At 48.7% G+C, this 20,522-nt stretch overlaps 1 protein-coding gene across 1 annotated transcript in view; it reads left to right on the forward strand.

The window, feature by feature from the left end:
- PI4KA (phosphatidylinositol 4-kinase alpha) overlaps window positions 1-20,522 on the forward strand; it is a 113,718-nt gene that overhangs the window by 77,727 nt on the left and 15,469 nt on the right. The window contains exons 24-39 of the mRNA XM_078435488.2: window positions 217-287; window positions 371-495; window positions 1,694-1,775; window positions 2,000-2,083; window positions 3,302-3,391; window positions 5,517-5,636; window positions 8,689-8,781; window positions 10,219-10,375; window positions 10,607-10,734; window positions 15,602-15,760; window positions 16,043-16,194; window positions 17,608-17,715; window positions 18,346-18,473; window positions 19,841-19,960; window positions 20,122-20,201; window positions 20,299-20,492. Coding sequence (XP_078291614.1) covers window positions 217-287; window positions 371-495; window positions 1,694-1,775; window positions 2,000-2,083; window positions 3,302-3,391; window positions 5,517-5,636; window positions 8,689-8,781; window positions 10,219-10,375; window positions 10,607-10,734; window positions 15,602-15,760; window positions 16,043-16,194; window positions 17,608-17,715; window positions 18,346-18,473; window positions 19,841-19,960; window positions 20,122-20,201; window positions 20,299-20,492 — 1,891 coding nt within the window. The remainder of the gene's footprint in view (window positions 1-216; window positions 288-370; window positions 496-1,693; window positions 1,776-1,999; window positions 2,084-3,301; window positions 3,392-5,516; window positions 5,637-8,688; window positions 8,782-10,218; window positions 10,376-10,606; window positions 10,735-15,601; window positions 15,761-16,042; window positions 16,195-17,607; window positions 17,716-18,345; window positions 18,474-19,840; window positions 19,961-20,121; window positions 20,202-20,298; window positions 20,493-20,522) is intronic.

Below are 20,522 nucleotides of genomic sequence, written 5' to 3' on the forward strand. Positions count from 1 at the left end.
TTGAGCTAACGGTATATCAGTGTCGACTTCTTAGTTCTGACAAGTTGAGCTGCTAATATCAGGAGAAACTGGGTCCAGGGTATGTGGGAACTGTGTGCTCTCTCTGCCATTTGTCTGTAATCCAAAATCATTTCTAAACACTATGTTTGAAAGTAGCCGGGATTGGTCTCTTTCTCTTGATGCTTCTGACCCATGGAAACTCCCTCCTCATTTCAGGGATGATGCAGTGTGTGATTGCCGTCGCAGACAAAGTATTTGATGCCTTCCTAAACATGATGGCAGATAAAGTAAGCCTTGTCAGAGCGCGAGCGTGTGTCTGCTGGAAGCATGTGGAGGGCGCCTATTGTACCTGTCTCTTCTGAATCTCCAGGCTAAGACCAAGGAAAATGAGGAAGAGCTGGAGCGGCATGCGCAGTTTCTCCTGGTGAACTTCAACCACATTCACAAGAGGATACGGAGGGTGGCAGACAAGTATCTGTCTGGTCTAGTGGATAAGTAAGCTCATTTTCCTTCTAATGCTGTGTGTGTGTGTGTGTGTGTGTGTGTGTGTGTGTGTGTGTGAGCCCCGCATGTGTGCGCGCGCCTCTAGGTTTAGAATCAGGGAAGAACCGTCCTTACATTATCAATGCAGCAAAATTGGAGTCAGAATTTAAACTCTCAAATGGCAATGCGGCCTCCCTCAGAATGTCATGGAATTTGCTGCAGGGTCTGAAGTTTGGTCCTGAAACCTCTACTTACTCTGAGCTATTGATGTTACTTACAGTGCAGCTCCTGACAAGGGGTGTTATGTCTCTGTGTCTCTGCATCCCACCCTCCCCTGCCACAGGGCCTCTCTGGGCTCACTCTGGGAAGCTCACAGCCATCCTAAGTGATATCTCCTACCCCAGAGCCCAGCCAGAGGTCCCTGGTAGAATCAGTGTCTTCCAGGCTCCTCAGAGAGGAAGGAGAGCCCACACAGACCTTTTTCCACTCCAGGCTCTCTGTGCTGGGAGCCAAAGCAGACTTTCAAGGGACATGCCCCCACATGGACGAGAACCCTCAAAGGTGGGCTGGACCAGCCTGTCTGCAATGTAAAGGCCAGAGGCAGCAAACAGCCACGCTGGGCCTGCCCTCAGCTCCATGCAAGCGTCCAGGAGTTCTGGAGCCTGCTGCAGGTGCTGTGCACCTGGTCTAGGCAGGGCCAGAAAGCAAGTCTAGCACGTGTATGACATGTGTCTGAGCCGGACCTCCTAAGCAGAGGGCCATGATGAGTCACAGCTATACAGAGTCTGCTCCCCTCACCCTGGCCACCACATCCAGGAGCAGCTTCTTCTCTTTGAGCTAGAGTGTCATGCAAATATGGCCATTTTCTATTTTGCCATCATGTGAAAATATTGGGGACCCCTGGTCAAAAACAAGGAGGATCACTTTGGGGAGTGAGGGAGCATGTCCCAGCCAGTATCAGTGTTAGGTTGAGAGCAGGTCACGTGAGGCCACATCTAGGCTCTGAAGAGTGGGACTGGCAAGTGCCTAGGGGGTGTTTCTGACAGAGTGCCCTGCCTGGGAGACCTCCTGACCTCCTCCAACCGCCAGCTGGGCAGCAGGAGGTAGGGCTTTTACCCCACCCTGCCCCACCCCTCGAGGCAGCACTTTAAGGAACTCAGATTCCTTGAAGATTTGTCTCCTGGACCCTGAGATATGGCTGTCTGTGCAGGTTTCCCCACTTGCTCTGGAGCGGGACAGTGCTGAAGACCATGCTGGACATCCTCCAGACCCTGTCACTGTCATTGAGCGCTGTGAGTGTCCCTGCCATATACCAGAGCCTGATTTATGCTGCAAGTGGCCAAATTGGGGGTGGGGAAGCCAGATCCCGTCCTGGCCTTTACCAATGAGCTGCAGTAAGTTTGGAAGCCTGTCACAGACCGGACAGGTGTGGGGAATGGAGGCAAACACCGCTGCCCAGCATGAGCAGAGGCACCCAGGGAAGGCGGTTTGGAAAAGGGAGCTTGGTTGTTTTCAGGACATTCACAAGGACCAGCCTTACTACGACATTCCTGACGCCCCCTATCGGATCACTGTTCCAGACACCTGTGAAGCCCGAGAGGTAGGTGGCAGCCGTCTCCTAATTAACAGCCATTTTCATTGCCTTCTCTAGTGTCAGGGCTGGCACATTGCACACACTGTGTCATTCAGTCCCCAGAAGTTTAAGGTGTGAGCGTTCTCTCCCAGCCCGCAGGAGAGAAAGTCTCACAATATGAGTGGGGTGCTGACTCACTCCCAGCTGGGACTGTCTACTAAGCTTCCTCCTGCCCCACAGCCGTGTTGACTCTAAGCCCTTTCTTAGTTCAGCTGCCAAAGAGGTTTTCTGCTGCCTGTCAGTTTATAGCTTCTCAAAGCTGCCTGAGCAAGTATGACTGTCAGATGAACTTCACTGCTGTGAGGTGTGCAGACTACCTGTCATTGTGGTAGTGAGGAACGACTTCGCCTTTTGTGGTGCTGTGGGAAATAGATGGAGTAAGTAGCTCCGGATAAGGAGGCTGTGCTGTGCGAGGTCTGACTCAGAGCCCTCATGGTGGCTGACTGAAGCTCAGCTCAGACCACAGCTCAGACCTAGGGCCAGGTCATGTCCCAACCTCTGGGCCTCCAGCTGTGGGCAGGGAGTTCCCCACACGGTGACGAGGCCCCTGCACTGGTTCTTACCTGCCATGGCCTGCGTTCTCCTTCAGTTAATGACTCAGGACATATGTTGCCCAGTGGCCGTGTGAGGCACTGTTAGTGTAGGCCCTGCCGCCCAGCCTTACACCAGGACCACAGACCAGGATGTCTGTGCCCTATACCCCAAGGCTCAGTGTTAGAACATAGTCACTCTAATCATTCGCTAGGGCTGCCATGATTACGTACCACAGACTGAGTGGCTTAAATAACAGAAATTTATTTTCTCACAGTGCTGGGGGCTGGAGATCTGAGGTCAGGGTGTTGGCGGGGTTGTTTCTTCAGACACCTCTCTCCTTGGCTTTTAGATGGTTGTCGTGTTCTTGTGTCCTCACGTCTTCCCTCTGTGCCTGTGTCCTAATCTTCTCTTACGAGGACACAGTCAGATTGGATTAGGGTCCACTCATATGATACTATTTTACCTTAATTACCTCTTTAAAGGCACCATCTTCAAATACAGTCACATTCTGAGGTAGTGGGGGCTAGGGCTTCAACACATGCATTTTAGGGGTATGACTTCAGCCCTCAAAAGTAACTAAATACAGTTTGTAGCTGACATCCTCTGACAGCCCAGATACACTGACCTCGGCTTGATCACACCCTCTTCCAGAGCATCGTGAAGGACTTTGCGGCGCGCTGTGGAATGATCCTACAGGAGGCAATGAAGTGGGCACCTACGGTCACCAAGTCCCACTTACAGGTACTTTCTTGAAATCACCAAAAAGCAATTTTGTTAAGCTCCTTCCAGTGATCCAGAGAACTTTCATAGACTGTGAACTCAAAATAGAAACAGCGCTAATGTGCATAAACAGAGACCAAAAACATTAGCCTAATGTCTGGGAATAACAGAGACCTCAGAGGCTGCTATTTGTTAGGAACACCTTGTGGGGTAAGGGTACTGGTTGTGGGTGAGCGGGGCAGGTGTGATGGGATCTGTGGGCAGGCAGACCCGGGGAACTGACCACTCACACCAGGTAGGTGCCAGGTGTGTGGCAGGCCGGGCGCGAGTGAGGAGGCCTGCCAGTCTAGTAGCAGCACCTCTGCCGAATGCCGGAGCTGGAGTGAGGCTGCTGTCCCATTAGAGCCCTATCCAGGCTGTATGTGGAGTTGCACATGAGCCTTTGCAGACCAAAGTGCTGACGTGTGAACACAAATGACTACAAAGTGAGCCATTATTCTGGTCAAGCAGAGATGGACCAAAAATACCACAATTCATGAGAGGAAAAAGTCACCTGAAAAGGGATTAAAGAAGAAAAATCCCACTAGAAGAAATCTGGCTTGATAAAGAGAAGGTGCATCTAGAGGAGCATGTGAAGTTGACCTCAGCAACATTTGTTAAGATAAAGCTAGTTCCAAAGTGTTTCTGTGTTCAGAATCCAGGAAGGACCGAGCAGCTTGGAGGCTGTTTGGAAACACATTTTGCAAGAACCCATGGGTGGTGCCTTGTGTTGCCTTAAAGTTCTTCCTTCCACAAAGATGTAGGAGTGGTGAGGTTAGAGCAATTGGGGAAATGAAAAAAATGGAGCCTTCTGTCAGGCACTCAGCAGCTAAGCTGGACAGCAATGGGCCTGGTAACTAGGCCATGCCTATAGCTTGACAGCTGTCACTGTCTAGTGGATACACTAGTATTCTTCAGACTGTGGTACTTTTTCAAACTGTTCCTTTTTGGGAACTGACTTTTCTTTTGGTTCACATGGAGGAAAGGGGCGTCAGCTCCCAAGGCTGAGCTCTAAACAGGGGAAGCCCCTTTCATTCCTAAAAGGGTTCATTAAGCAAAAAAAAAAAAAAAAAAAAAAAAAGGCCTTAATTGGGAGAGCTGTTTATTTCTTCAACCATGGCCCAAGAAAGGAGTGGAAAATGAACAAGCTTGAGGCTTGAATTGGTCTTGGTACTTCTACCAGGCCTCCCTTTGGTGTTGCCCCAGGCTCTGTTTCCCTTCCCCTGGACATCTAGTCTGTCTGAACCCTACCCCACCTCCTGTCAGGCCCTCACTGCCTACCCTTAGTGTCCCCGACCCGCCTGGACACGTCACTGTAGCCTGTCCTGAGTCATCCACCATGCTGGGCCTGTGTCAATAGCAAATCTGCTACCTTTGCTCATTCGCCACGGGGTCCATGGTTGGGTTTCTGGGGCTCCATAAACCCTCCAAAACCACTGGCACAGTTTTGTAACTCAGTGCTCACATGCACTTTCCTGAGGGGAGTCCTGTGCCTCACTCTAAACTCCACCTGGCACACAAGGCCTTTCAGGCCTGGCCCATCTCTGGCCCAGGCTGGCTGCCTGCCATCTAGCCCTTGTACTTGTTGCTCCTGCAGTGCTAACCCCTGACCCTTGATGGTCCCCAGAGCAGAAGCCCTTCTCACATCTCCACGCTCTGCCAGGTGTCCCCTTCCACTAGTTGGCCAGGCAGATTCTGGCCCTTACTCTGCCTTCCAGCTGTTTGTTGGGTCGCTCCTTCACAGCAGGGCTGCTCAGGCAAGCAGTACAACTGCCTGCGTGTTGACAGTGGGACTAGAACTCTACAACTGTTTTCCAGGTATCTAGCACAGGACTTGGCAGGTGGCAGATTCTCAGCAAGGATGTGTCCAAAGAATAAACAGTCCTGTCACATTTACTGTGTGCCTGCCACTCTGGGGAAATCATCCTCGTTCACACATGAGCAAGAGTCAGTTGGGGAAGGGGGGGCTTTAATTTATTGAAGGTCCCACAGCAAGGGATGGACCCAACATTGGAACCAATGTTTGCTCTACTACCTCACACTTTATTTTATAAAGTATTATTCTTACCTTTAAAGTAAAACAGCCTTTTTTTTTTTCTGACTTCAGGAATATCTGAACAAACATCAGAACTGGGTGTCAGGACTGTCCCAGCACACGGGGCTGGCCATGGCCACCGAAAGCATCCTCCACTTTGCCGGCTACAACAAGCAGAACACCACTCTCGGGGTATGTGTGTGCCTCCTGAGGAACAGTAGTCTCCTTCAGCAATGGGAGCCACAATATGAGGGGCAAGACCAAAGCTGATATGTAGCTTTTTCTGATATATGCGGCCATGCTAGCAGTAGGCAGATTGGAATCCCATGTAAGATACTCAGGTTCAGAGAGAGTAGGTTAGTAGAACAGGCATTTCCTTACTGTGTTTCTTTCTTTCTTTTCTTTTTTTTTTCAATATTATTTATTTTTGAGAGACAGACCGAGCATGAGTGGGGGAGGGGCAGAGACACAGAATTTGAAGCAGGCACCAGGCTCTGAGCTGTCAGCACAGAGCCCGACGCAGGGCTCAAACCCACAAACCATGAGATCATGACCTGAGCCGAAGTCGGACACTTAACCAATTGAGCCACCCAGGCTCCCCATCCTTACTGTTTCTTGATTCATTAATGATATCAGATTTGGATTTCTGTGTATCCACAAGGAAGGAAACTGATCTCTTTGAGACAAGGTCAGCATTATCTTATAGTCATGTTGATTGGAAACATTTGCTGGATTTTCCTGTTTCAGCAGGTGCCAAAGCATACTGGCACACACATCTTCAACTTGGTCTTGTTCCACTGAATATCACTTTAGAGGGCAGCACGTCCGTGAAGTAGTGCTTTCTTAGTTAAATCAGAGTTTCGGATCAAAGTAGCAGATTGACAGCAGGTGATCTGACTGGCGGTGTTGCATGTTGGTGTCTCCCAGCCTTAGGGCCTACCATGATGTCTGTCTCAAGCAAGTGTGGCTATGTGCTTCTTAACTCTGTGCCTCTTAACTCTCTCTCTCGGGGTGGAGAGGTGGAGAGGCTGCTGCCTGTCTTTTATCATGTCTTTGACATGATAGGGTGGGGGTGCAGAGGAGGGAGGATGGCGCTGCCACTTCTCACCATGGCCACAAGTCTAAGCAGGAAGGGAGGAGCCCATTAGGCGGGCTGGGGGCTCTCAGCCTCCTTGTGGAGGCTGGGGCAGTGCCACAGGTAGCCAGTGTCTTCTCACAGCCCGTGTCATCCTCAGAGCTCTCACAGAGGTCACTCCATGTTCTCTGAAGATACCAGTGTCACCAGCACACCCTGTGCTCACAGGCCAGGCCCAGCAGCGTAAGATCAGCTCCCTGAGCTGGGTCTCCACCACTCTGAGGACACAAGCAGAGGCCAGAAGTGGGAATGCCTTAGAATGCCTTTGACAACTCCTTGTCCTCTTCTAGGCTAGCTTGTAAGAGGTCAGTTTTTCCTAAAAGATTTAAATCTTTTTTTTGTAGAAAAAGAGATTTAGGTGTGGTTTTCCTTTTTCTATTGCTGAGGAGGAAAGGATATATGTATTGTGTGTTCTGATTGTTGGTTGTAATGGAGATCCTGGCCAACCTGCCCCTGCTCCATGAAAAGCACAGGAGCCTGCTGGCCACCAGAGTGACATCTCCCCATGGCATTCAGGGAAGAGCAGCTCCTAGGGGGTGTTTGAGAAGCATGGTCTCAGGCCAGTGGCTCTTGCTGCATAGAGACTGTCAGAAAACTCCTGTAGGGCTGCCCTCCCCATCACACTGCACCAGACGTCTGAGCCGAAACAGTTGGAGTAGTTCTACCAGGGAGGGAGGTAGGCTGCAGTGCAGGCCATTTGCTGTCTGGGGGCTGCGCAGATATCACGGAATCCCTGGTGAGAAGGCCATTGTTTTCCGCATTTTTGCAGGGGAGTATATTCAGGCTAAGGGACAGCAAGTGGCCTCCCTAGGGTGTCATAGCTGGTTGGTGGCAGAGCCAGGTTCCAGTGTAGGCCTGCTTGATGCCATAGGCCACACTGTCTCCAAAAAATGTAAAGTAGTGTTACATGACCTTTTGCAAAATAGACCAGCTTAATAATTTTATGAGAAAATCATGTATTTTTGTTCTTGCTTATGTTTTCCCAAATTTCATATTTTCTTTTCTTGACCCTCTTTCTCCCTACCTGCCTGCTCCCTCCAAAAAATAATCCCTCAAACTTCAACTATTGAGAGATTCATTTTCCCCAGTGGGACCTGAATGTCAAGAAGTGGATAGGTTTTGTTGGTTTATAGTAAAAGGCGCTAAAGGGGTGAAAGGTCATCTTCAGTGCATGTTTTTAGTCTTCAGTGATGTTGGGAAGGGCAGTGAGGAGCATGGTAGCAGTGACCAGCCAGGGTAAGAGAGAGCAGTCATCAGGACCCCGAGTGGTGGGAGGTGCAGCTGAAGCAGAGGAAGTGAAGGGGGGTCTGAAAATATTTTCCCCATCCTGTGGGCTGCCATTGTACTCAGAGTGCGCCCCTTTTGTCTTCTGCTCTTAGACTGTTGGCAGCTATTGGGTATCTCCAAGCCCCTGCTGGCTTCTGCTCACTGTCACTATGCTCTCAACTTCACCATTCACCATCTTCAAGTCACACCAGCACGCACCCACAGAGGAGACAGTCCGGGAGCACTAACTTCACAGCATTTTCATTGCAGATTATGATGATTTTCATAATGATCTGATGATTATTTCTCTTGCAAAAGACCTGTTCACCACTGGGATGAAAGCAGTCAGGGTGGCAAAGTGAAGTTCTATCACAAGCTGCTTTCCAGAGAAAATTTTTCATCCTAAAAATGTTTTTAAATTCTTTTTCCTTGGTTCTTATCAGACTGGAAGGTGTTCTAAAGTATTTCTTTTTGAGGTGCCTGGGTGGGCTAAGTTGGATAAGCATCTAACTTCGGCTCAGGTCATGGTCTCGTGGTTCGTGGGTTCAAGCCCTGTGTCGGGCTCTGTGCTGAAAACTCACAGCCTGGAGCCTGCTTCAAATTCTGTGTCTTCCTCTCTTCTCTGTCCTTCCCCCACTCATGCTCTGTCTCTCTCTTTCAAAAATGAATAAATGTTAAAAAAAAATTTAAAAGTATTTCATTTTATTAGCTTGTCAGCATAGAAGATTTTTAATAACCTCTGGATCTGAACTTCACTTCTTAATTGGACTTAAGCTTAGCCATAGTGAACACAAAGAAAACATGTGGTAATGGTCTGAAATAATTCTTGATATTTCTCTTTAGGCAACTCAGCTAACAGAGCGCCCAGCCTGTGTGAAGAAAGATTATTCCAATTTCATGGCATCCCTGAATCTACGCAACCGCTATGCAGGCGAGGTACGTATCCTGACGCAGGCTTTCAAAGTCTCCTCTCACTCTACTGCCAGTCACCTCCCAGTGGAAAACGAGCTCAGGTTCTGGAACTTACTCATTTTATGTGGACTTGAAGCCATGGGGCCCTGGGACTCACCAGCCCAGTCAGCAGCATTTATGACTACCACCTACCACCTCTGCAAAGGGATGACCTCATGTACGTATACTCTGGCCATGCTGAAGCTTTCTATTTTTCTGGCTTTTCTTTCTTTTTTTTTTTTTTTTTTTTTTTAAGTTTATGTATTTATTTTGAGAGAGAGCAGGTCGAGGAGGGGCAGAGAAAGAAGGAAAGAGAGGAAATCCCAAGCAGGCTCTTCACTGTCAGCACAGCATTGTGGGGCTCGAACCCACAAACTGTGAGCTCATGACCTGAGCCAAAACCAGAGTCGACTGCTTAACGGACTGAGCCACCCAAGTGCCCCTTTCTGGCTTTTCTTTTTTAAGTGGCAGCAAACATTCATTGAGTGCTGTGTACTAACTGGGGCAGTTAGTAAGGTATACAGACTATTATTCCAGTTTCACAGATAATGAAACTGAAGTTCTCAAAATGAAGTAACTTGACAGAGTCGCATAGGCAGAGTGAGGTCGGGAACCACATCTGATCACTATGAGGGCTTTTGTCTACCACGCCACACTTTAGCCCAGCCTAGCAAGTTGCTTCACCACTTGGGGCCTCAGTTTCTGAATCTATAAAAACACAGACGCTAGTCTACGCCATTATTTAGAGGTCCCTGCAAGTCCACTGGTGCCTAGTCTTGAGTGGGGTCTTCCCCCCCCTACTCTGCGACTCCCTCATTCCAGCAGTTGCTCTTCCTCTTCCTGGGCCCTGAGCAGGTGGGCCCCTCTCTCCAGTAGGCTGACGCTGACCCTACATCCTCCATTGCTGGGAATTGCTCTGAGGGCCTGTTCCACCTGTTTTGATAACCTAGGTGGTGGTGGGAAGTCTGTCGTTGGGGGTAGGTTTGGTTTTTGGAAGGAGTCAGATTCTTTTTATATAGTCAAGTCTTATAAATAAGAGAGCAGCATACTTTTTTTTTGGGGGGGGGGATGATGTACAACTTTAAAAATAGTAAGGATGCTCTTGGTTGAGTCACTAATTGTATTCATTCAGCCCACGTTCATGCAGCCCTATCATGGTTCAGACCTGGAGTTTGCTACTGAAATGTGAAATTGACAAGACCAGGTCTCTGCCCTCAGGGACCATCTAGAATGAAGGGAATGCCTACACACAGCGCTAAAAGACAAGTTCCCTAGAAAGGTGTGAGCAGTGGTAGCATTGTTGAAACAAGTCTGTCACTGTCTGTACCCACAAGCTCCAGTATGAGAGAGTGAGACTCTAGTCACACCTTGCCCATATGCCTGGATTATGTATGATTCTCTTGACGAGTGTGCTTCTTGCAGGTGTATGGAATGATTCGGTTCTCAGATGCCACTGGCCAGATATCTGACCTGAACAAAATGATGGTCCAGGAGCTGAATACAGCATTAGATCTCAGTAATCCCCAGCACTACACACAGGCCATGTTCAAGCTGACAGCAATGCTCATCAGCAGCAAAGGTAACAGACAGAGGCACTAGGGAACTCTGGGCTCATTTAGAAATGAGTATTTACCTTCATCTTCTTTAGTGAGCTGGAGCTCACCCAATAGAGATCTCTGTGATGTTTCCCAGGGTTGGAAGTAAACAATCTCTGGCCCACCTGGTGCTCTGTCTTGTTGATGTGGGGAGGCAAGCATAGGATTCAGCCTTTGTTCAAAGCTTCTTCTGAACAGCATTTGTTTGGTTGCAGATTGTGACCCACAGCTCCTCCATCATCTGTGTTGGGGTCCCCTCCGGATGTTCAACGAGCATGGCATGGAGACTGCCCTGGCCTGCTGGGAGTGGCTACTGGCTGGCAAGAATGGAGTGGAAGTGCCGGTAGGACACTGGCTGTGTTCAGCTCCTGAGGGTGGGGCTCATCAGAGATGGAGAGAGCTTGGCCTGGCTGCTTGGCTGACAAGCTTGGAGACCCTGGGCAAGCCCCTCACCCTTTGAGGCCTCAGTGTCCTTGTATGTAAGATTGTGATATTAATGCCTAACCACCAGGCTTCATGGAGACCACAGTGACCATATGTATATGTATATATGTATACATATATATATATACACACACACACACACACACACATACATACATGTATGTATGCATACATACACACACACACACTATATACTATATACATATATATGTGTGTGTGTTGAAAGGATCCTAGTGGTGCCCAGAAGTTGTTGTTTTTCAAAATCTCAGTAGAGGGAGCCATTTCTCTGAGAGTAGAACACATGGGATGTAATTGGGAGCATTTGTATTTGTCCACAAAGACATTTCTCTTGGCCTGCTACCTTTGGTAGGGGCAGCCTTCCTGGTGTCCATAGTTCTGAAGTTGCTACTGGAGGAAGCCCCCAGGTAAGGTGATACACACCCTTTCAGGTGATTGGATGAATACCTAAGAACTGTTGTATTTTTTGCAGATCTCGTTAATTTTCCTAACAGGGAATTTGGCAGCTTTTTTTCTGTTGTTGTTTTTTTAATGTTTGTTTATTTTTGAGAGAGAGAGAGAGAGCGCGCAAGCAGGGGAGGGACAGAGAGAGAGGGAGACATAGAATCCGAAGCAGGCCCTAAACTGTCAGCACAGAGCCTGACACGGGGCTCAACCCCATCATCCTTGAGATCATGACCTGAGCTGAAGCTGGACGCTTAACCCACTGAGCCACCCAGGTGCCTCTCTGTGTTTCTTAAGATGAATTGAGATAAGTGGTCAAAGGGGTATTTTCTTTTTCTGTTCCCTGTTTTTTGTTTTTCCTTTTGGTTACTTTTAGGATGTTTCCTTTTATCTTCAATTTTTAATAGTTTGACTTTGGTATGTGGTTTTCTGTGTATTTATCCCTTTGCGATTTATTGAGCTTCTTAAATTTAGAGATTTAGATTTTTTCATCAAACTTGGAAAATTTTAGTATTTCTTTAAATATTTCTCCATTCTCTCGTCTCATTTTGGGATTTCAATTCCACACACATATGTTGGTGACTTCATATTGTCCCTTGATCATTAATGTTCTCTTCAGTGCTTTTCACTTTTATCTCTCTCTCTCATTTCATTTTGGTTCATTTTAATTGGTCTGTCTTCCAGTTTAGTGCTATTTTCTAATACCTTATTTTTCCTGTTGTTAAGCCATCTTATATATATTTTATTTCAGATATTGTAATTCTCAGGTCTAGAATTTTTGTATGTGTGTGGGGGTTTTTTTTGTTGTTTTTTTGTTTTTTTTTGTTTTTTTACTAAAAGAAGCTCCTGCTTTTGGCTGGGAGTGCTCTTCTCTTACTTTAAGAGGGAGAGCATAAGTAGGGGGAGGGGCAAAGAGAGAGGGGGACAGAGGATCTGAAGCGGGCTCCACACTTACAGTAGCAAGCAGCCTGATGCAAGGCTCAAACTCACAAGCCATGAGGTCATGACCTGAGCCAAAGTCAATCAACTAAGCCACCCAAGTGCCCCATAAAATTTTTGTTTCTTTTTTATAGTTTGTATTTCTCTGCTGAGATTCTCTGTGTCTTCACCTAGTCTTTTCATCTTTACCTATAAATATTTGGTCATATTTGTAATATTTATTTTAAAATTTTTATCTGGTTTGTTCTAGTATCAAGGTCATCTGTGGGTTTGTTTCTGTTGATTTTTTTTTCTTTAGTGTTTAAATGTTTTTGTTTTGTTCTGGACTCTGTATATAGAAAAGCAGTGGAGGGGCACCTGGGTGGCTCAGTCAGTTGAGCGTCCAACTTCGGCTCAGGTCATGATCTCACATTTCGTGGGTTCAAGCCCCTCATCAGGCTCTGTGCTGACCATTTGCTCAGAACCTGGAGCCTGCTTCAGATTCTGCCCCTCCTTCTCTTTCTGCCCCTCCCCCACTCACACTTTGTCTCACCCTGTTTCTCAAAAATAAATAAATGTTAAAAAAAATTTTTTTTAAGGAAAGAAAAGCAGTGGAGACTGAGGGGCACTGCTGTTTATTTTCCCAGAATATAGGTCTTTCTTATGTCAGGTGACTAAAATGAAGGTCACTGACCCCTAGGGGTTAGTCTTGGCCAAAAGGATGGATTCTTCTTGCTTTTACCCAATTTCACCTCCCTTTCCCCCTTCCCCCATCAAAATGAGAGAAGAGGGGTCATGAAAGGATTTTATGTCAAGCAAATTGCTGTTTTATTTGGGATCTTTTAAACTCTGATCTATTTCCTCTGCTATCAGCAGGAGCTCTGCTGGCTTCAGGTATCTTGGCCTTTGGCAGGCCTTGTCCACTCACTTGTGTCCAGACCCAGCACTGGCCCACGAGCTGCTGGAGCTTGCTGCTTCCTGGTGAAGTCTCTGTAAATCAGTTCTTTGTGGCTTTCTCATCTGCGATTCCTCAGCCGTCCAGATAGGCATGGTTTTTATATCCTCCAGATCATTCTTGCTGTTCACTTGGGACTGAAGTCCATCTATCTCCTCTCATTCCCTGTCTCTACCTCTGCAAGGACCTGTTGTCCAGGCCCAGCAACATCTTGGACAGACTTAACTTTTGTTTCAGTGTCTTTTGTATTGTTGGCTTCTGGTTTTTAATTTTTTCTATTATGAAAGCAATGTGTGTTCATTATAGAGAAGTTGGAAGATATGAGCATAATGAAAAAAACGAAAATCATTCATAACTCCAACTTTAGAGACAGTCACTGATGGAATCCTGATGTCTCCTGCAGTCACGGGAGAGAGAGAGCTATGAGCTTGTTGGGCTCATCTCAGCATGAAGATCTTCCTTGTGAGAGTCTGGGGCCCTTATCTCACTAAGATTGGAAAGAATGCTGATCCCTTGGTATGGTGCTCAAATTCATGACTCAAAACGAATGAACTAACCCCTCACCTCCACCCATCTGCCTCCAAATCTCTGTGAATGACAGTCCTTCCCGCTGCTCAAAGTCCTTACTGCCATCCCTGACTCCCCTTTTTGCACTAACCACAAATGACCCTCAGCAAATCCTGTCAGATTTACCTTTTTACCTTGAAAGTATATCCAGAAGCTGACCACTTCCCAGCATCCCACTCCTGCCCCCTGGTCCCAGTATCCTTCGTTTGCCCTGGACTTAGGGCAGGCCCTGGCCTCCCTGCTTCTACCCAGGCCCTCTCTGCCTTCTCCACATGCGCTCAGAGCAAGTCAGTAAAATATGGGTCGTGTCAGGTCCCCCCTATGCCCCAGACCTGCCAGTGCTGCCCATGCCCACTCAGAGTAGAAGGCACACTTGTTTCTGTAATCTGCAAGGCCCCTCTGCTCCCCTTGCTTGACCTGCTATAGGCACACTGGGGTCCCTACTGCCCCTGCCCTCCAGGCGTGCTCCTGCTTTAGGTTGGGAGAGCTCTTCCCTCTCCTTCAGTGTTCTTTTCAGGCAGCTGCATTCCTCACTCCTGCATCTCCTTCAGGGTTTGTCTTAGCTGTCCCCTGCCTACCCTGTTCTAGAACACACAACCATCGATTCATTCATTCTTCCAAGCCCTTTCATGGCTCTGTTTTCCCCCTTAGCTTTGATCAGTGTCTAATATCTGTATCTTCTCTTGCTGTCTGTAGCCTGCTGTAAACTGGGTGGATGTTTGTCTTATTCACTGCTCCATTCCCAGAGCCTGGAGGGGAAGCAACCAGGCCCAGAGGCAGCAACCAGGATGTGCATGTTCAACAAATGAGTGGGCGTGCAGCCTTGACTGTGGCTCATCAGGCCTGTTAGCCCTGCGGTTTCTTCCTCTAACATAAGACTTACATTTGGCTGCAGGAAACAGAAACTGGACACAATGCCTTGACCACCAGGGGCTATGCTCCTGGTGTCACGTGCAGCTCGTTGATAGCTTGGCTCACATTTGCAACTCTGCCACCCTTAGCATATGGACTGTCCTCACCTTCAGGACCTCCAGATGGCTTCTATGCCTCTAAGCAAGAAGGAGGGTAGAGGATGCTAGCTGCCCTGACCTTGACTCAGTCAATGTCTGTTGATGTCAGCTAGCACTAGATTATTGCTAATGAGAACCATTGACCACCCTAACCAGCAGAAGCCTGGGTGGGGGTACTGGTGACCAGCTACTTGGCCTCCCTAAATAAAACCATAATAAAGGCAGGGATGGATACTGGGCAGGAGCCAGGGCGTTTACCCTGGGCACCAAGCCTCAGTTGCCGCCTCTCTGCAACGGGTCTGGATGCCCTCCATGTTGCTGCCTGGTGTTGTCAGGCCAAAAGGGGAGGCTGCTCCCCTGTAGAACCACCCGGTGGCAGTTGCAGACTCAGTTTGGCTCCCGCAGTTATTCCCTGGGCCTGATTAGTGGCATGAAGCTGATGTGCAGGGTTTGCGTGGGATGAAGAAAAGGAACTGGGCTCCAGAAGCAAAATCCAGTCCTGCCTTTGCTAGTTTGGAGGCCCTGCTCACCTCTGGAACCATAGATGGTTTCAGGATTATTAGGAAGATTCAGCCAGGCGGAGCCTGTTGAGAGTCCACGTGGCATTAGGCACATCCCAGGTGTGCTGACACCACAAAGCAGGACTATAGCACCTGGCCTACTGATATTTCGAGAATGGGCTTTTTAGTAGAAAACGGCTGGGAAGTTGGATCATAGGTGATCTTTATTTTTTATTTCATACTTTCTTTGGTTTTCTATTTTGTTCATTAAGCACATAGTCCTTTTAAAATTAAACAACAGTAAGTACTTTTCTATGCTTCGCAGAGGCACTAATGGTCATTGTATGCTTGCAGTTTATGCGGGAGATGGCAGGAGCCTGGCAGATGACAGTGGAGCAGAAGTTCGGCCTGTTTTCCGCGGAGATAAAGGAAGCAGACCCCCTGGCAGCATCGGAAGCCAGTCAACCCAAACCGTGTGCCCCCGAAGTGACCCCCCACTACATCTGGATTGACGTAAGTGCTTCCTCAGGCTCCGCCCACCCTAGCAGGAGGTCAGGGGCTCCCCTTGGGGCCAGTGGCCCAGTAAGCATGGGACTCCAGGTTTAAGACGCCTTACCTGGGGAGGAGGGATGGCTGTTCCTGCCTTCTGCCCAGGCCTCTGCTGGACTCATTGCACTTGCCCGAAGACCCATACCCACCATTCTGTTGGCCCAGAGCCCCACATCAGTTGGCTATGCTGGCTCTGTAGGTGGGCAGGCCAGGCCCCAGCAGCGACATGTTCTCTTTCCCACTCAGTTCCTGGTGCAGCGGTTCGAGATCGCCAAGTACTGCAGCTCCGACCAAGTGGAGATCTTCTCCAGCCTGCTGCAGCGCTCCATGTCCCTGAACATCGGTGGGGCCAAGGGGAGCATGAACCGTCACGTGGCAGCCATCGGGCCTCGCTTCAAGTGAGAGCCTCTCCTCCTCCTATGATGGTGGCAGGGACGGTGTGGGTGAAATTTTCTACCAGAGTTGTTGGTGCTGTAGTCCACAGGAGGTTCCCATGCTTGGTCTTTTTTTTTTTTTTTTTTTGCCAGAAACTGACCAAGCCCCTAGTACATGCAGGGCTCCTGGGAAGGGGACCTAAATGGAATGACTTTGCTTTCCATGCCCTTCCAGGGCTGAGGAAGTCAGCCAGCATGCTGTCCTCAGCAGGGGAGTGTTCAAGAAGGTGGTTCACTCATGGACCTTGGGCAACCAAATGTTGGGCAGCCTTTCTAAATTGTTTGGGGGTGGATAGCAGCAAAAGGATTTTGGTAACATAGTGGTGATTAAAAAACAGGTGATGTAGCAGAACCCAGGTATGACAAGCTCAGACTGGGAGGCTGGCAGTGACTTAGGGCAGTCACTTTACTCCTCTGAAATGTTCATGGAAAACTTCTGATCATGCTGACTACAGCAAGTCGATTTTTGCCAAGACATGCAAAATATCAACCCCACCAGGGGATACCCCCTTTATAGGGTACGTGGCCTAGTGGGCAGGCTCAGGCCAGGTGCTATGGACACAGCAGGCAGGGTCAGTCTGGTGTGGGGACAGCCTTCAGGTGCCTGGGTGGTCAGTTGGAGGAAGGGTGAGGGGCCCCCTTTCAAAGTATGCCACTCTTCCTGCCTGTACCCCTTCCTGCTGCCCACTGCCAACACCAGTTCTTTCCACCCCTCCCCTGAGCTCCAGACCCATGTTCCTGCAGCCCTCTGGGACCATGCTTCTCAGACTACTGCAGGGAAGGGCTAGTACTCTGTTCCCTTCATTTCCTGCCCATCATAGACCTGCACCTTTATAAAATGCATGAGAATGAATTACTAGGAAAGGATTCACACTGGACTGTCATAACAATGTGAAATTGCTATAGAAATGAGCGGGTAATCCCCTCAGTTTCTGTACTAACTCATCACAGACCAACACCATCTGTAGATGCCCATTGAGTAGCCCTGACCTGGCAGAAACCAGGTGCTTGGTAAATATATTTTTCTTTTAGCTTGAATTAAATGTTCTAACCTTTGTAGCACTTATTGGTGACTGCACTCAGGAAGTAGTTTGCATATAGTTTGGAGATAGACGAGCTTCTGGCCAAGGTAGATGAACACACAACTTGTTCATTTGCCCCCAATTAAAGTGATGGTTTTAAAAAACCTTTCCTGAGACATTTCTGGTACAATAAACCTGAATGGCAGTAACTTGGCTGGTGCCACAGTCCTGGCACCTGAGAGCTCTGTCATCCAGAGATATGCCCAAGGGCCAAGTGGTTTGCACAGGAGCTAGGGACCCTGGGACGTTCCTGGGCCCTCCACACTCTGACTCAGCCCCCAGTGTTCTCTTGTAGACTGCTGACTCTGGGGCTGGCCCTTCTGCACGCCGATGTGGTCCCAAACGCGACCATTCGCAACGTGCTTCGCGAGAAGATCTACTCAACCGCCTTTGACTACTTCAGGTACTTCCCCCAGCTGTGCTGTGCACCATGTGCAATGACAGCCCACTGCACCCAGTGCCCCCAGTTGTCCCAGATCCCAGGAAGTCACGGCAGAAATGGTTTTGCCTGATTTATGCACTGCCCTCCTTGTTCTGTGACTCTGGTGGTCCAGGATTTGAACATCTTCAGCCCTGTGCCATGTTTCCATGTGTGCACTTAGTTAGAGCTAGCCTCTCTACGAGATGCACACATGTTTTCCCCCAGCTCAACTGTGCATTCATTTAACTTTCCAGTTCCTAGGAGTGGTTATTGCTCAAAGAATTGCAATCACCCGCTGCCCGGGGCTCTGCGAGTGTGTAGGTTGTGTTGTATGGAGACAGCTGCAGTTGCAGGACCCACCACAAGCACACCATGCAGCCAAGGGCTGTCGACGGTGCTGGGGATAGTGGTGGAGGCAACTATGAAAGCTCAGAAAATCATCACGCTTTTCCTTGCGAATTAATGAGATAATTGTTGCTGATGACCAGCTCTGGGCTCACCTTTGGTCATTAAGAGACCACTTGTGTCACCTCTCACACGCTTTATAATACATGTGGCTTCTAGTCCCAGACTCCAGGCACTCAACTCTTGTCCTCTTGTGGTTGTTTGAAGTTGCCCCCCAAAGTTCCCCACTCAAGGAGAAAAGAGGCTACGTGAAGACATAAGCATTATGATTAAATTTTGGACAGCCATGTTCTCTGATAAGAAGTACCTGACTGCCAGCCAGCTTGTTCCCCCAGGTGAGCATTGTTCTCAGCACAGCTGCTCGTGGGTGGTGGGGACACATAGGTGCAGGCGGGACAGTGGGGTGCAGTGGGAAGCCCTGAAGGAGTCTGGTTAGAATAGTGAGAGTCTCACTGAGCCCAGGCCTTAGCCATGCTGCATGGTCACCAGAGGCCCAAAGCCTGCCTGGCCACCACTTGTCCTCCAGCCCTAGCTGACAAGCATGAATGAGTGTAGAAGGCCCTGAGCAGAGGCCATTCCATGTAACTTCTCCCAGCACCAGCCCAGTTCACCAGCCCCACCCCTGCATATCTGACAGACCGATACTTGGATAAGTCCCATATGCCAAGATGAATAAGGCACCATCTGCTCTCATCTGGTAGAAGATAATCAAATCTACAGGTGATGTCAGCATGAGGGGATCATGGGAGTACCCCTCAAGGACAGGCACTTGGCCCACCAGAGTTGGGGAGATAGGGACAGTTTTTTGGAAGAGGTGACAGCTGAGCTTCAAAGATGAATAGGAGCAAGCTAGGGTGGATAAGGTTAAAGAAAAGGTAAGGTGTAAGCAAGCCACAAACCTCCACAAAGAAACATGTTCTTGTTTCTCTGAGCACATAGCTGATTACACAGCACAAATTAGGGGTGAGGAGTACAGTTTCTGCAGACAGACCCACAGCTGACAACCTGACTATAGGAAAAGGAAGGGATGGGGCACTTGGGGGGCTCAGTCAGTTGAGCGTCTGACTTGATTTTGGCTCAGGTCATGATCCCAAGGTCATGGGATTAAGCCCTACATCGGTCTCCACACTGAGCATGGAGCTTGCCTAAGATTCTCTCTCTTCCTCTGCCCCTCTCCCCAACTTGCTCGCTCTCTATCAATAAATGGGAAAGGGAAAGAAAAAAGGAAAGGGAAAAGCAAGCAGTGATTTCCGGAGTCAACTTCCTGGCTCCACATAGAGCAGGGCCAGCATCTCTTCTTGCCTGCCTGCAAGGGTCCCAAGTTGCCACCGTATTAAAAAGCAACATGATGCTAGAGATGAGAGAGCTGTTTGTAATTTATCAGTATCACCACTCACATTTGTTTTATTCCATTTTGAATCCTAGGAGGAATGTAATACATTTTAGTAGGCTTTACATGTTGAATGGTTAAAAACTTCCTAGGAGTACCTGGCTAACTCGGTCAGTAGAGCATGCAACTTTTGATCTTGGGGTCATGACTTCAAGCCCCACATTGGGTGTAGAGCTTATATTAAAAAAAACAAAAATCTTGGCTGTTGTTTTTTTTCTGCAAATCATTTCTTCAACGCCGTGTCTCTCCCTTCCTGCCCTTGGTGAAAGTCTAGACACCTCATTCTGGAAGCAGTAATGTGTTTGCCCACAGATAACCAAGACACCCGGAGCAATCTGGACATAGCGGTTGGCTCTCGGCAACAGGCCACTCAAGGCTGGATCAACACCTACCCCCTGTCCAGTGGCATGTCCACCATCTCAAAGAAGTCAGGTCGGTTAAAGGTTTGCTGATAGGTCCCTTGGGTCTGAGTCATATCCTGGCAGCTCAGACAGTGGGCAGAATGCTGAAAGACAGCTTCTTCTAGGTTCTAGAAATGAAGGGTAGGTCAGTGAACTCTGAAGAACACACTTGTGCCTTCTTTTTCTCCACAGGCATATCCAAGAAGACTAACCGGGGCTCCCAGCTGCACAAGTACTACATGAAGCGCAGGACGCTGCTGCTGTCCCTGCTGGTAAGGTGACACCTGCCATATGCCCACAGCACTGAGGACAGGAGCAGCGTGGCACATGGGTGCACGCAGATGGCATATCGATGTCTCATCTCACCAGGCCACTGAGATTGAGCGTCTCATCACATGGTACAACCCATTGTCGGCCCCGGAGTTGGAGCTGGACCAGGCTGGAGAGAACAGCGTGGCCAACTGGAGGTCCAAATATATCAGCCTGAGCGAGAAGCAGTGGAAAGACAATGTTAACCTTGCCTGGAGCATCTCTCCTTACCTGGCCGTGCAGCTGCCAGCCAGGTGGGCCCTAGTCCTACCTGCCTGATGAGG

The sequence above is a fragment of the Panthera onca genome, chromosome D3, assembly GCF_046562875.1.
Source record: "Panthera onca isolate mPanOnc1 chromosome D3, mPanOnc1 haplotype 2, whole genome shotgun sequence".
Lineage (NCBI taxonomy): Eukaryota > Metazoa > Chordata > Mammalia > Carnivora > Felidae > Panthera > Panthera onca.